The sequence below is a fragment of the Athene noctua genome, chromosome 4 (genome assembly GCF_965140245.1).
Source record: "Athene noctua chromosome 4, bAthNoc1.hap1.1, whole genome shotgun sequence".
In the NCBI taxonomy this organism is placed as follows: Eukaryota; Metazoa; Chordata; class Aves; order Strigiformes; family Strigidae; genus Athene; species Athene noctua.
In genome coordinates this window covers 62,233,975-62,250,656 of record NC_134040.1, presented here as the reverse complement: position 1 = coordinate 62,250,656, position 16,682 = coordinate 62,233,975, and the positions used below count along the sequence as shown (strand labels likewise).

Here is a 16,682-nt window from a genome sequence, read left to right as displayed (position 1 = left end):
AAACACTCATTATTGTCACTGCATTTTTTTTTTTTCCCTACAATGAAGTTAATATATCAATTAGACTTCATTATAGTCTTTGCATTTTTCTTTCATCTATCTGAGAAAATTTTTGGGTTTTTTTTAATATGCAGAGGAATAAGGGAAGAATAAAAGAAAAACCCAAGAGAATTAAGAAGAATGAAGATTATAGATGGACAAAGTTGGGATTTTTCTTCTCTCTGAATGGCTATAATATTTTTTAATTAGTTGGGATTTTTGAAAACAGCCTAGAGATCTTAAAGCACTTGCCTTTCATTAAAATTAATGTGGAGGTGGCTGTTTCTGAACTGACTAGGGTAAGACACAGTGATTTCAGTGCCCTGGGTTCTGCTTGTGGCTCTGTACTTCTATTTTCTCTCAGTGCTTTTATCTGCTTCAAGCCATATGTTTCCAAGGCAAGAGCTCTCAGTTGCACAGGGCCCACCAGAGCATGAATGCTTCTCAGCTGGGGATTTCTCATGTCACTACAATAAAAATAAAGATGAGTTGTAACTCTGAGATGTGTGCATAAACTCCCTTGGCTGCTACAACATTACATAGTAGTTGGGTTGAAAACAGAATAACACATCTCTCTACTTATATCAAGAAAACTTCCTCTAGGAACAAATGAGATGTGTTCTTCAAATGAATGAAACCCTCACTGTAAGGGTGCAGCTAAACAGGCCAGGTGGCTATATCATTATGCTGACAGACTGAACGTATTAGAAGTTCTCTCTTGACCCACACGCTCTTAATAAAAGGTTTTATTTCATTCCTCTACACACATGGGCTCCTGTTGCAGTGTCCCTTGAGAGAGCTTTGCTTACCTCCTGGAGTCTGGAAAACGTTCCCCTGCTCTTTGCACACTAATCTGCTCTGGAGGACCAGAGGTCCTCATCAAACTGTTCTGCCCTGTAATTCTTCCCTGAATGCTGGCTTTCAAAACAAGCCAAGAAGGGAAATGAATGCTTATTCCATCAGAGGTTCTGGCATGTTACATTAAACAAGCAGGGCATGTGCAGAATATATATGTTTTGGGAAGAAAGAGATGTTTAGTATCAGGTTAACCTTGCTTTCTACTCAAGATCTGTGTATAAACAGGCACGAGACTGGAAAAGGGCAGCAGTTAACCATTTCATGCACAAGCATGACAAACTGCATCTTTTTCACTCGCTTAGGCACTATCATTGTAAGAGGTTCAGAATCTTATGAACTTCACACTGCCTTTCAAATGAGGATTTCAAAGCACTTAGCAAATATAGATTTGCCGTCATCATTTCACATCAATTCACTTTCGACTGGAAGACAGCCTTTTTTTAACAAGGAATGGAATTACTAGTCTGATAATAACATCTTCACCATGGTATAGGTGCCTTTTTCTCCAGTCATGTATCCACTGCTTGAATTTCCAAGTAGTTAAGTTACCTACAGGGAGAGAATCAAAGTGACCCGAGAGTTAGTCCAGAGTGTTGTCTGTAATGACAGGTGAAGATGTTTTGAATCTTTTCTTCCATTCTTTAAGTGATAGTAGCACATCTCTGTCTTTTCATGCTCATTTATTTAAATCCAAAGCAACAAAGGAAAAGTCCACACTGGATCTGATGACACTTGGCAATGATTCACAAGTGGAAATTTCCTTTTGGCCCTATTCAGTGCTGGATTTATATGCCATATTGTGAGACTGTATAAAGTAAACAGTTTTTAGTACACAGAGCAGCAGTACTATTTATGTAACTATATAATCTGTAGTCCTCAAGCGACAACATGAGTTTCAGTATTACCTTGCTGCTGTAAGTTAACTATCCCTGTGTTTTGGAAAAAACTGAAAGCACAACTTAGCCAGCCTTTTATGAAAAGCCACAGTGGTCTACTAAAGCTGAGAAGAAGCTGAAGAAGGGGCACTGGTTGTCTCCCTCTGACAGTGCTAATGCCAACCCTGTGCATCACAGGCATGATTTCAGAAAAGACCAACAGCTCTACCAGCATGTACAGGTGCCAACCTCATGCCTACAGGACAACAGAGGGACAATACAGATCTGAACACTTCAGATCCTCAACAGAAAGGACAAGTGACATGCTGTGAGCATGATAGGGGGCGCGCCACAACTCATGTAATAAGCCTTCAGCATAACCATGCAACACAGCTAAACTCTCTTCCTAGGTTGTCCACCTCTTCCTGATTACCAGCAGCATTTTACACATAACGCAAAGCAAAATTTGGCCTGCCAGGGATTTTTAGCATCTGTTTGGTACCACACACATAATCTCACAGTCATTCCAGACTGGGCCTAGCAAAACCCCTCGTATGTTGCTTAAACATTTTTGTTATTTAGTGAAGAGAACTACTCGTGCTGAAGTTTGAACCAGCAGTGGAGCACTCTGCTTTCTTAGTTCCCACACAAAACGCCCACCAAAGTCATTAGGCGGGGATGGGTGGAGCGGTAATTGCAGTGTTTCGGTTTATAGAGATCCCCTGTGAGATGCAGTGCGTGACTTTAAAAGTGCTGTTCCTTGCACTGAAGTATTTACCACAGTACTCATACTTCAAATGGGAAATAATGCAACTATGGAGGCAATAATGCAACTAGCGTGGGTGGTAACCAGCCAATTCTTCTTACACCTACAGCATATTTTGTTCCAGAAGATCATATTAACACTATTACAGGAATTATGAAATTGTTATATTGGGACCTGCTAGGCAATATTGTGTATTTGGAAACTTAAAATAGCAATAACCATCCTAAATTTTCACTACAGCTGCTTTTCTTCTTCAATCCAGCCTGCTGTCTCTCTGCAGGCTCTCTAGTTTAATGACTGTTCATCCTTTCATGTTAACAAAAAAATACTAACTACTAGATAAGGGAGTGTATGTGTGTACTGGCAAGATCATTAGTCGGAATAAATGTGACAGCAGAGTTGCACAAGAAATGCCACAGTTAGTGGTAAGCACAAACTACAGCTTTGGGTGTAAAATACTGTAATTACAAGGGATGGAGAAAGCTCCACAGTTTTTATCCCCACAGAAATCGATAGCGGTGCACACTGCTGCTCTTTGCTGGAGCAGGGGCAGTCTGATGAAAGAGCTTATTGATTTATCCAGCTGATGCTACTGAAGTGAATAATAGACTGGAAGAGAAAGGGCTTGTAAATTAGACTCATTCAATCCAACATTTTCCAGGATATCTTTTATGTTGAGCTATATAGAGATATATATTTACAAGTGAGTTTTTGTCAAAGCAACAGCCTAGTGACTCCTGGCAAGAGAGTCTGTCTGCTAATTCTTTGACCTCAACTACTCCCATGGTACTAAAGTCAACCTTCAAGATCTCACAAAAGACTGACACTAAGGAGGAAGAACCAGAGCATCTGGGAGCAGGATTTGGCTATGGTCAGGTAAACAGCTGGCCAGTACATCTCCAGGAGGACTATAGCCACAGAGGAAAGGTGGCTGTGGCTCCCTCCATGCCACCTGTGCCATGCCAGAACCCACTGGCATAAAGGCATTAGAAAAATCTGCTGTGGATCCACAGGTCCGCAGGCTAGGAGAAATGTCAGCTCAGGCCAGTCCCCACCAGCCTCAAATAATGTGAAAAGAGGCCTGGTATTTTAGGAATGAAAGAAGTCCTGTGTTTCTTCCTAGCTCAGCAGGCAGATTTGCTACGAATCTAGATCCACACCAGCAAAAATGTAAGTGTTCAGATTGGTTTTGCATAAACTAAGAAGGAGAAATAAAGAGAGAGAGAGAGAGAGAGAGAGCGCAGCAGGCACACTGCCACCAAGTACAGCAAATCAATCTTCCCAGCAGTGATGGATCAGGAAGCAGGACTGTAAGTTTTACAGGTATATGAAACCCCATGAGTATAAAGACACCATTAAAACACTGCCATTAAATTCCAACACTGAAGGATTACCACGGCCCCTAGAGCCAAGTAGGTCAATATGTGACTGTATAGTTTTCATTACCATTTTTTATATACATATATGTGAAGCAGAATAGGATTCACAACAGCCTCACATCTCTCCCACTGAAGACCTCTGCTTTATACTCAGCATCCACTTTCACAAATAAAATGCAATATACCATCAACAGATAAATGAGATCCCTAAAGGGCTTTTATTCTGCTGTACCATTATATCTACTTTTCCACAAGATTTCTGCTTAAATGGCTCTCTTTATGCACATACACAAAGATGACATACACCTGTCTAAATATAATCTGATAGTGAAGAGCTCTTCTGTATGGGGAAATGGATCTTTTCTTCCTAATTTACCATAATGACTTATGCACATTGCTGGAGCTAGGGGTGTGTTAGCCTCTCACTACAAAACTCACCAAGGTGTTACTCAGTAAGATGTGGCTGGATTTTTTGTTTTTCTGTCTTTAGAAAAGAAAGAGAGAAGCTCTGAATTTTACCTTTCTATCTTCCCCATAAAAACAAATGTTTTGAGGAATTACAGCTTTATAGGCTGCTGGCATTGACTAATAGTTTTAACGTGATGAAAGTGTGTGAACCACACTGAAGAAGCCTTTTTTGTAAATCGGAGAACCCTCAGAACAAATGGCCATGCTGTGCCGCAGGGTAGCTCAGAGTTCACTGCCAGCACAGTAGCCACCCCTATGGCACTTATTCATAAAGCAGATCTATTTATTAGCTAGTAGCGTCACTTTTCTGTCATTGTGACTATTTCAGTCAAAGGTAACCTGCCTCAGAGAATAAAAATTTCTGACTTCTTTTTCATGAGAGAACTAAAAGCATTTCACGATCTGGACACATAGATACCAGATAGCTACAGCCATAACCATTTGGGCAACAGCGAGCTAAGACCTGACAGAGAAGTACTGCAGAGATGAAGGATCAGGAGAGAGGGGCATGTGAGGATTTCAGCTCAGGTTATTGTGCTAACAAAATATGAAAGGAAGTTTCAATGCACCAGCAGAACACAGAAGATCTTATTTTTGAAAAGAGATGGGATGTAGAGAAGACTAACTGTTCATCAGCATATTGTCAGAATCACACTAAAAGCCTCCTTTTTTTTTCCTTCTCACTCACATTAGTCACAAAGTCAGGACCATGGTGTGAATAGGCGCAGGCAGAACAGGTTTCAGTGCTAGAGCTGATCTTCATGAGGCTGCAGCATGCTGGTAACTATGTATGAAATTTGCATAGGCACTGCCTAGGTACAAGGTACCTCTTTCTACTACAGGGCACCCCAAATTCAAAAAGGGCATAACTATTTTATGTAGAAACATACGCACCCACCATTCCTGTCACTAAGAAGTCAGAAACTTTGCCAAGTTTACTCTTTTGAAAATGCTGGCTTTGCCCTAAATCCTTTACTTTTCATTTGCATTGTCATGAGAGTCACTGCCAAGCTTCCCTGGACAGATGCTGAGCCAGTATTAGAGAGAAGGGCTGTTTGGTGGGGACGTCAGAGGGGAGAGGTCTATGTTATGGGACTTTCTAATTCTTCATGGTCCAACTTCACAAACCTCAGACAGCATTATATTCACCTTCAGGGAAGAAGAGTGTGGTGTCCAGACTGGTGAGAAACGGATTAACTCACTTCTCCATCCTACAAATGAATCTATGACTTTAGGTCATTGATGATGATCTGCAGCTATTGAAGCTTTTTCTGTGGCCACTTACATCCCAGACCCCGGAGGCATCACAGGAGCACTTACCCTGCATGCAGAGCCCGTCGGTGCAGTTCTTGGACTGCAGCACCAGTCCCTCACAGTCCTTCCCCCCATTCTTTGGCGCTGGAGCTGTGCACTCCCTCCGGCGCCAGTGGGTGCACTCCGTGCCACAGGTGGACCACTTGCTCCAGGTCGTCCACTTGCCATCCACTGAGACAAGGAAAGGACATGACTTGTTAGGGGGTACATAAAAGTGAGACCAAGTGAGAGTGATGCACATCTCAGCACAAGCCAGTCTGCAACTCCTGGCCATTCCCGGCAAGGCAGAAGGGTTGTCAGTTTACTCTTCTTAAAAACAGTCAGTCTGCTCTTCTAAAAGTTCTGTTTCTGGCCTGTAAATGCACATTCATTCTCCCTCTCCTTTCTATCCACCCCAACCCCATTTTGGCTCTTTCCTCCCTTTTTATAAGCTTGTCAGCAGTTTATCTGTGCTCAAAGTGTACAAAAAAATGAGCAACAACTCAGCAATCTGTAATTTTTTTTTTTTTACATTTTTTAACACAGAGGTTAAAGTTAAACTTGGCCAGAAAATCTTCCTTAGTAGGAAGATATTTAATGTTAAATATTTTCTATTAAAAGAAATATCTAGAGGCACCACTGTATTTCCAATGAGAAGAATCAGGAATGTGCGTAGCACCTTTCAAAGTCCTGCAAAGTCCTGCAAATGATTTTCAAAAGCACTAAATTGAACAGCTGAACAGCTGAAGAACAAACTATGAAATTGTTCTAGTGACACAGTCTGAGTCAGGAGTCCGTCACTTGGAACAGCGACCAGAGATGAAATTTCAGGTCTTCAAGTTCCACCTACCAGTAAGACCTGGAGTTGGATGGCCAAGCTTCTCAAGCTGAAGATGACCTTACAGCCATTGATTTGAGTGGGACTGCCAAAATAGGAAAGCACTGGACAATAGGACAGATGGCAAAGCTTTGTCACAGAAAAGCCATCAACTAACTTCTGTGTCCTGAAGCAGTTTTGTATTTTTTAGGAGTTTACATTTAAATACCTTTTAAAGCTATGGATATATATCTCCTTGCAATATAAACATCTCTAAGGGGTGTCGAAGGCCCCATATGCAGACCAGACCCGCTTCATAGGGAAGCCTGCTGCCTCCCTGGGGCCCGCATCTAGGACCTCACAGCAACACTCCCTACCCTAGTGAGACCGAAGGATTATGAACCTCTCCTGGTTTTTCAGGTAGGTAGTGATGACATCACCAGGAGAAGGCCTAAAGCAATTAAGAGAGACTTCTGGTCCTTGGGAAAACTGCTTAAGGGGTCGGGGGCACAAATTGTGTTCTCCTCCATCCCTATGGTTGGGGGGATGGATGAGGAAGATTACAGGAGAATTCAGCAGATGAATGGGTGGCTCCAAGACTGGTGTTACCATCAGGGCTTTGGATTCTTCAATCATGGGTTGGTATACAGGGCACCAGACCTTTTGGCATTAGTCAGGAAGCACCTGTCCCGGAGAGGGAAGGGGATTTGGGGGCAGGAGTTAGCTGGGCTCATTGACAGAGCTTTAAACTAGATTTGAAGAGGGAAAGGGGCAAAACATCGGCCCATCTGAAGTGCATGTATACCAATGCACACAGCATGGGTGACAAACAGGAGGAGCTTGTAGCCGTGATAAAACAGGAAAATTACGATGTTGTTGCTATTACAGAAACATGGTGGGATGTCTGCCATGACTGGAGTGTGCCAATTAATGGTTACAAGCTCTTTAGGAGGGACAGACAGGGAAGGAGAGGTGGTGGGGTGGCGCTGTATGTTAAGGGCTGTTATGATTGCTTCGAGCACAGATGTAGTGAAGACAGGGTAGAGTGTCTTTGCATTAGAATCAGGGGGAAAGCCAACAGGGCAGATGTTGTAGTAGGAGTCTACTATAGGCCACCCAACCAGGACAGGGAGGTGGACGAGATATTTTATAGGCACTTAGGTGAAATCTCACAATCGCTTGCCCTTGTTCTTGTGGGCGACTTTAACTTCCCAGACATCTGCTGGAAATACAACACGGCAGAACGAGACCAGTCCTGGAGATTCCTAGAATGTGTGGAAGACAACTTCCTGACGCAACTGGTGAGTAAACTGACCAGAGAAGGTGCCCTGCTGGATCTCCGCTTTGTGAACAGAGAAGGGCTGGCGGATGACGTGGAGGTTGGAGGCTGACTAGGGCACAGCGATTATTTCTAGAGTTCTCTATTCTTAGAGAGGTCAGGAGAAAGCTAAGCGGGACTGACATCCTGGACTTCAGAAGGGCTGACTTCATCTTGTTTAGGCACCTACTTGAAAGGACCCCCTGGGAGACGATCCTGATGGGTATAGGGGCCCAGGAAGGCTGGCTGCTGTTTCAGAAGGAAGTGTTAATGGCTCAGGAGCAGGCGGTCCACAGGTGCTCTAAGAGAAGCCGATGCCAAAGAAGACCACCCTGGCTGAACAGGGAGCTTTGGCTGCAACTCAGGGAGAAAAGGAGAGTTTACAGCCTTTGGAAGAAGGGGCTAGCCACACACAGTGATTACAGAGAGGCTGTGAGGCTATGTAGGGTGGAAATCAGAAGGGCTAAAGCCCAGCTAGAAATTAATTTGGCCTCTGCAATCAAGGATAACAAGAAAAGTTTCTATGTCAGTAGCAAAAGAAAGTCCAGGGAGACTCTCCATCCCCTGCTAGATGCAGGAGGAAATTTGGTAACAAGTGACGAGAAGGCTGAGATGCTTAATGTCTTCTTTGCCTCGGTCTTTAATAGCAAGGTTAGTTGTATTGATGAAATCCAGCCTCCACAGCCAGAATACAGAGACTGGGAGAATGACCCCTCCTCAATCCAGGAGACAGCCAGTGACCTGCTGCATCACACAGACACACACAAGTCTATGGGACCAGATGGGATACACCCGAGAGTGCTGAAGGAGCTGGCTGGGGTGCTCGCCAAGCCGCTTTCCATCATTTACCAGCAGTCCTGGCTGACCGGGGAGGTCCCGACTGATTGGAAATCGGCCAGTGTGACGCCCATCTATAAGAAGGGTCAGAAGGATGATCCAGGAAATTACAGGCCTGTCAGCTTGACTTCAGTGCCCAGGAAGCTGATGGAGCAGCTCATCCTAAACACCATCATGCAACATATGAGGGACAACCAGATGCTCAGGCCCAGTCAGCATGGGTTTATGAAAGGCAGGTCCTGCTTGACAAACCTGATCTCCTTCTACGACAGGGTGACCTGCTCATTGGATGAGGGAAAGGCTGTGGAAGTAATTTACCTTGACTGTAGCAAGGCTTTTGACACCGTTTCCCACAGCATTCTCCAGCAAAAATGACTGCTCGAGGCCCACTTCGCTGGGTAAAAAAATGGCCGGACGACCGTGCCCAGAGAGCTGTGGTAAATGGAGTTAAATCCAGTTGGTGGCCGGTCAAGAGTGGTGTCCCCCAGGGCTCGGTTTTGGGGCCACTCCTGTTTAACATCTTTATTGATGATCTAGACGAGGGGATCGAGTGCACCCTCAGTCAGTTTGCAGATGACACCGAGTTGGGTGGGAGTGTTGATGTGCTCGAGGGTAGGGAGGCTCTGCAGAGAGACCTGGACAGGCTGGAGCCATGGGCTGAGGCCAGCTGGAGGAGTTTCAATCAGGCCAAATGCCGGGGGCTGCCCTTGGGCCACAACAACCCCCAGCAGCGCTACAGGCTTGGGGAGGAGTGGCTGGAGAGCTGCCAGTCAGAGAGGGACCTGGGGGGGTTGATTGACAGCTGGCTGAATATGAGCCAGCAGTGTGTCCAGGTGGCCAAGAAGGCCAATGGCATCCTGGCTTGTGTCAGCAATAGCGTGGCCAGCAGGGACAGGGAAGGGATCTGACCCCTGTACTCGGCACTGGTGAGGCCGCCCCTCGATTCCTGTGTTCAGTTTTGGGCCCCTCACTACAAAAAGGACATTGAATGACTCGAGCGTGTCCAGAGAAGGGCAACGAAGCTGGTGCAGGGTCTGGAGCACAGGTCGTACGGGGAGCGGCTGAGGGAACTGGGGGTGTTTAGTCTGGAGAAGAGGAGGCTGAGGGGAGACCTCATCACCCTCTACAGCTACCTGAAAGGAGGGTGCAGAGAGCTGGGGATGAGTCTCTTTAGCGTAGTAGAAAGCGACAGCACAAGAGGGAATGGCCTCAAGTTGCACCAGGGTAAGTTCAGACTAGATATTAGGAAGCATTTCTTTCCAGAAGGGGTTGTTGGGCGTTGGAATGGGCTGCCCAGGGAGGTGGTGGAGTCCCCATCCCTGGAGGTGTTCAAGAGTCGGGTCGATTTAGAGCTTAAGGTAATGCTGTAGGTGGGAACTGTGCTAGGAGAACGGTTGGACTAGATGATCTCCAGGGTCCTTTCCAACCTAGGTGATTCTGTGAAACACCTTTGTATTTGATATCAGGTAAACACCTACCTCAAATTTAACGTCCATACCCCACACGCTTCACTTGCTGTGACAGCTGGACTGAACAGACATTGCAAATATATTTACATCACCGCTGCTTTCTATATTCAAATTCTAGTCCTTTTCCAGAGCTTTCATCCTTTATCTCTTACAATTTGAAGCTCTGAATGTTCCCCAAATCCCCCGAATTACTAGGCCTGAGACACAGGTGCAAGCTGTGTGCAAAAGTGGTTCTGAATCCTCTGCTGCTTGATATAATGTGCTGCCTATTTTATCTGTTTATGTAATATAATTTGATATTCATTCACTGAAATGTTGGATTTATTAATAAGGAGAAGGAGGCTTTTGTTACAAATAGTCTTCTCCTGAAATGACTGGTAACAGACAAACTATTTATCTAGATCTATGAATTGTTCATACTGAACCTGGACACAGAGTAGTGCAAGCTATTTTCTGAACACTCTGGCCCTCGCAGAAGGCACCACCGTTGAGTGGGGCAGGATTGGTGCAGGTCCTCGTACGCTTCTGAAAGCCTCTCCCACACCGGCTGTTACACACTGACCACTCAGTCCAGGTAGACCAGCCTCCATTCACTGAAAAGCAAGAGAGAAAGAGGATGATCATGTAGCGAGCTGTCCTGGTCAGCCCAAAGGCGCCTCTGGCTCTGTGTCATGCTGCCTCCAACAGCAGTTACAAGCGATGGCTGGAAAGAGCACGAGAAGCAACACTGAACAGACACAGACCCAACGTACCGAATGTACAGCATGGCAGAAGTCATTGTATAATTTGAAGAAATGCTGATGCTGAATGAAAAGCACCCTTTGATGACTATTATGGCTGGCAGGTGACCTGCCTTCTCCTGAAAACTGACCTGACCCAGCACTAAGCACCTAGTGGCGTGTGTGTAGCCAAAACCCTGCAGGTTCAGAAAGTGCCCACAGCTCTGCCAGTCAGAAGCCTGTGCTCTGAAAGCTGCATCACTTTCCAAAGAGAGACAACCTGCACTCCAGCTTGTTCTCAGATGTATTCATCATCTATGCATGCTGAGAGACCCCCGTGCTTTGATTAGAAATTGATAATTTTCTTTCCCTTTCTTTCCAGAAAGTAATTTCAGGGTGTCAGGACAACTTCACTCACACCTCTGTGGACATAGCTGGTGCATATGGATGTCCCAGCATTTCTATACAGATATTTAAGCTGTTCAGAGTGAACTCACAGTAAGTGCATTTTTATTATTGGACTTTGGGAAGATATTTATGCTGACTCTCTTTTCCACCCACATCAGTTTCTGGGATAGATGGATGGATGAAGAAGCAGCTGTTCTACTCTATATAACAATGATATAGCCAGGGTATGGATAACATACTAACTGCTCAGATCCTTCAAAGCCAAATGTTTGTGATATGACACAACCCTTAAGCAGCTCTGGTAGAAAACCCCATAGAAATGGCTTCTCTCCTACATACGCCTCTTGACTGTGCTGTTGAATATAATGCTGTATATGTATGAGGAAGACTTGCAGTATGCCTACATCTTTCTGTTTCTGCATTCATCACAGTTACAAAACACAGTGCTCTTGCATGGTCCATCCCTCAATATCACAAACACTGCTAATCAACTCAATTCAGTCAGTTTTCTATAAAAACTGAACTAAAAGGCCCTCATTGTAACTTCAGGGAAGCAACTGCTTACAATTAAATCTAACTGCTACCCTGAATATGAAATGAATATTAGGGATAATCATAGGGATTTTTTTTCCTACTTGTCTATCCTATAATTAAGCTGATTGTAAGGAACACCAGGACAGTCAGCTGGCATGTTGTCAGAGCAGGTTTTGTTCTGGTGGATACCCCCGCCTGGGACACATCAGGGCAGTATCTTTGCAGGGGCAAAGGCTTGGATTGGTGGGGCAGAGCTGCAGCGCAACACAGCCTGGAAGAGACCCCAGGAGGTCATCTCATCCAGCCCCTCCCCAGCCAAAGCACAGCCAGCCTCAATATTAGATTGAGGCTGTGGATGCAGACACAGAATAATGTTATCCCATGCTTCATATTCCCCTAATGTTTCTTTTTAAGCTAGGTTTTGTGCTTATGACTGCAGTTCTAGAGAGCTTTGCTACTTTGCCCCTGATATCAGAGTATGTTTTGGTAGTAGACACCAAAACTAAGTATATTTAAAGAGATATAAGAAGATGGAAGATTCTACTGTGCTCTGACACTTTTACTAGCATATGGAAGCACAAACTTCCATACAGTTTTATTTCTGAAAAGCAACACTAAGAATGTGAAATGCTATTTGTGGTAGAAAGCAATGCCTTGAATGCTCCTGATGGAGGAATTGCCCTAATAGCTCCTTGCTACATCCACCTGATGTGTGTTATGCCAAGGGGACCAACCACCTTCCCTTCAATGAGGCAATCGGATGCTTGTGTAGGTGCCTGCTCCTCCTTTAATGCAGTTGTCTATCACCAATAAGCCAAGCCATCCTGTACTTCTGAGTATTTTCAGTATTGAACCCTGACTGCAGCTGCTGCACATGGCTGGAAGTCAACAGGCAGTACAGGCAGCCGTGCCTGGTCACTGGCCACAATAAGAGTTGCATACAGGCATTTTGCACCCCCCTCCTGCCCCACTTCTCGCTTTTAGCATGCATCCATCCACATACAGTGAGACAAGGCATCACTTACCGTAGACAATCACAGTCGCCGTGGTGCTTTTCCTTTTGGCCACAATGTTTTTGGCGACACAAGTGTAATTGGCTGTGTCAGAAAGCCGGGCTTGCTTAATGATCAGGTTGTGATCGATGGTGATGTAAAAATTTCGGTCTTCCACAGGATCAATCACCTCTTCATTCTTCAGCCACTCCACCTTGGGGTTTCAAAGGGCCAGAGGGGAGGCAGTGAATCAGCACCAGGTCACATCACAACGGGCACAGTATCTGTGATTACATTGATCATCCTAGAAAGCACAATGAGTCAAGGCCCATCACGGACTCACCTGAGGTACACTGCCAACTGAAATAAAACACCATGGAAGAAATGCAGGAGAACAACCTTCAGGCCTACTCTTTCTTTCAGGTCCCCCTCCCTCCCACCTGTTCACACAACAGCTGTCTTGCCTTGCCTTGAAAATATCAATGCATTTTCAAAGGCTGCCAGCTACTGTACAGAGAAAAACAGCTGATCTACGCTTTCAGAGTCTGAGGCAAAGATAAGGAGGAGGTGATACCTTAGGACCATATCTACTAACAGAAAATTCCTTTACAACATCAGAAACCCTAAACGAGCAGAGTTAATGTAGTAACCTTGTATGCATCATACCCGCCTGGGGTCTAACACAGTAAGACCCTATACCAGAGTAGGTCACACCAACCAACTACAAACATGCCAGTGTTAAGTATACATGCACTCACACGTACATGCATGTTATTGGTTTGCTGCAATCAGGATTGAACAAAATAAAGACAGTTACCAAGGAAATAGGGAATCACAAAGACTACATCAGTACTTATTTTTCCCTTTTCTTTATGTAAGTTGTATTTTATCTTAATAAAGCGTAATTTCCTTGGTTACAGAGAAAAATATTTTCATATGTGATTTTTAATCTAGACAATGTTCTCTTTATTGCCTTCCTAAAGAAACAGTCTATTATATCCCAGTTAACTGCTGTGAGCCACCCTAATATAATTTGGCTGCAAATCTGGTAGCTGGTTTTCATTTGAACCGAGTGCGCTCTGAAGGACAGGACTGGATGGATCAAAGCCAGGCCTTCATGTCACTGGATCACTTCAGCTCATGCCCAGGATTTAATTAAAGGAAGAAAAACATAAACACAATCAACCCCCTGGACCCGTGAGATGTTAATTGCCAAGACCTGCTCTCACAAACCCCACTTTTCCAAAGACATTTGAGGAACTGCCCAAGCATCGACATACCCCAAAACCATCAGAGAACCTGCTTCCCCATGAGACTGCTGTATAGGTCACCTCGAGCTATGGGGAGAAAACTGATGGCCTCTCCCAGTGTAAAACACAGAGGGCTTGATTCATGCCTGGACGGAGCCAGTCCAATGCTGCAAGACCTGTGCTGGCAGACATGGGCTTGGATTCAAGCTGCCCACTGCCCGCTCCCAATCTTTAGCCCTACTTTAAGCAGCTCCAGCTTCCCTACCCCAGTTTGAGTGGATGTGCATCAGGCATGATTCAAACCCTCCTCTCCCAGAGCAGATCACTGCAGTATGTGATAGTCTCGCAACTATTACTACTGTATAGCTTAAAACTGGTGATGCAAAAACTGCTGTGGAAAACAATATGTCTGTCTGCAAGGAACAGGGAAGAAAGAAAAAAGACATAAAACTTTGGAGGCTGTGTTTCCTTCACTACAACATTCATGTTTTACCATGGAAGATACAAGCTCTTAGTCAATAACCTGGTTTTCCTTGCCAGGATGACTAAAATTGATCTTTTTTCTTGTATCTTAATAGACATCAGGTATAACCAAGATAGACAGATTCCTGTTCAGTCAGTGGCAATATTTAGCTCCTTCCTCACTTGCAGGTCAAGTGTTTGTGCATCCCAAATAAAAAACAAGCCAGGAGCTTACGTCTCCACCAGTGATAGGCTGTCACTTAACCCCCACCTCTCACAAATAAAACATCTTTGATTTTAATACCATTACTTATTTCTGGGATGGAGTACAGACTTGTGTTGGGACCCTAAAAGATGCTACACACACTGCTGCAGCTGTGTACATACCACCTTCAAAACCACCTGTACTTTTCCTGTGCTCTGAACACTGCGGACATCAGGACATCAGTGAGGACAGGACTATAGACAACATCCTCTAAGGCTCAGTCTGAAATGTTTTTGGTATGCTCATCCAAGCACATACTCCAGCAGCTTTTGGCACTATGCAAAGCTCTATGCTTAAGCACACAGTTTTCTTTCCAGTACTGTGCAATACTTTATCTCTTCATAAAAACACACACATGCATATTCAGTCTGGGTCTCAGCTGATTAGAGAAAATTAAAGCTATGAGCATTAAATTCCCTGTCATCCCTGCAAAAACACCAAAGATTATACAAAAACACTAGTTGCCAATATAAGAAAAAAAAGGTACTCAATTATAGAGTATACTATACTGCCTCTGGCTCTTCACCAAATCTCTTGTGAAAAAGATCCTTTGCACCTAATGGCTCACAGAATTTGCTAACAATAAAACATTAAGTTTGCAGAACAACAAGATGTCTTTTTTTTCCTGAAAAATCTGTTTTGCCAGTACGTCAGTACAGTGTGTGCATGTCTAAACTCCATCTCTTTCACAAGATATCTCTTTAATATATCTATTTTAGTCTTTTCCTGGCATCCAGGTTTTCATGATGCCATGAATCTGTTCATGTTGCAAACTATAATGTCGTCAAATCTGAAGGGAGGAAGTGTTGGATGATTTAACAAGAGGCAGGAGTCTCCTCTCATACACATTTTAGCCATCAGTAGAGCAACACAAAAAAGAGCACACCCCTCCAATGGTTGTGTTTTCTCCTTCAGTCCTTGTAGAAATGGTAACTAATTAAACATATTACATCATGTAAATGAGACTTTTATTGGTACTTATTTTCAGTTACTAATATCCTCCTTTTTTCTGGTACAGGTGACTGCAGTGCTCAGCACCTCCAAACCTCAGATTTATTTTTTTGACGTAACCACAATAGGTGGGAGCAGGGTTGTTCTGTCATGTATGGAGAGATCAGGTGTCAAATACAAAAGAGAAGAGAACAAAGCAGAATGAGACAGTGTGATTTATGAATGACAAGTATGCAAACTGTTATTACAGAAGTTAAAAGCAACGATCTCTTTTGATGCCATGTCATTCCCCAAGGTGCAGCCCCTTCACTGAAGTAGGCTGTTAATCCAGTCTTATCCTGAATTTAATTCTGCTGCCTGAATAATGGTGACTGGTGCCCTGGGGAAACCACCATGCTCACGCAAGATGCCGGCAGATGAGGCACTGGACATTTATGTGCCAGAGACCTGCATCCCTCCAGGCAAGCAGACAGAGGGGCAGCAGGACACTCATGGGCATTTCAAGTGTGCAAGATGCCTGTATTCAGGGTCATACCAAATCATACCCTCATGGTTCAATTTTTCAACTCCCTGGAGAAGACATTTCTAGAGTAGATGTTTGCTTTTGCCTAAATATTGAGGCTGTATATTTAGTGGCCACAGTCACAACAATATTTGAACAGGTACCTAGCTCTATTTATTCAATTAAATCAGGCACATCCCTCCAACTGTTATTAATAAATGCATGGATGGTTGAGCATATACGTAGAAAAAGCCTGGGCATCAGTTTTTCCTTATCACAACAGAAACCATTTAATTGGCAACAATACTGCCACGAAGGATGGGGTAAGTGTTCCCTTGTGGAGATGGCAGCTATGGAAAATTACAACAATGTGTAACAGTTTTTTTCTTACATACCAACCCCTTGGAACAAAGCAGGTATGAAAACTCCATTTCTTTTTTTAGTTTTCCACTTAAGAAGTTATTTTTGTATGTTTGCAAA

General features: G+C 44.1%; 1 protein-coding gene across 3 annotated transcripts in view; it reads right to left on the bottom strand.

Annotated features, from left to right (window-relative positions):
• Positions 1–16,682, bottom strand: part of UNC5C (unc-5 netrin receptor C) — a 273,379-nt gene that overhangs the window by 47,780 nt on the left and 208,917 nt on the right. For all 3 annotated transcript variants that reach the window (XM_074905547.1, XM_074905549.1, XM_074905548.1), the window contains exons 5-7: positions 12,806–12,986; positions 10,545–10,712; positions 5,706–5,870 (exon numbers count right to left, since the gene is read on the bottom strand). In XM_074905547.1, the coding sequence (XP_074761648.1) occupies positions 5,706–5,870; positions 10,545–10,712; positions 12,806–12,986 (514 nt within the window). The remainder of the gene's footprint in view (positions 1–5,705; positions 5,871–10,544; positions 10,713–12,805; positions 12,987–16,682) is intronic.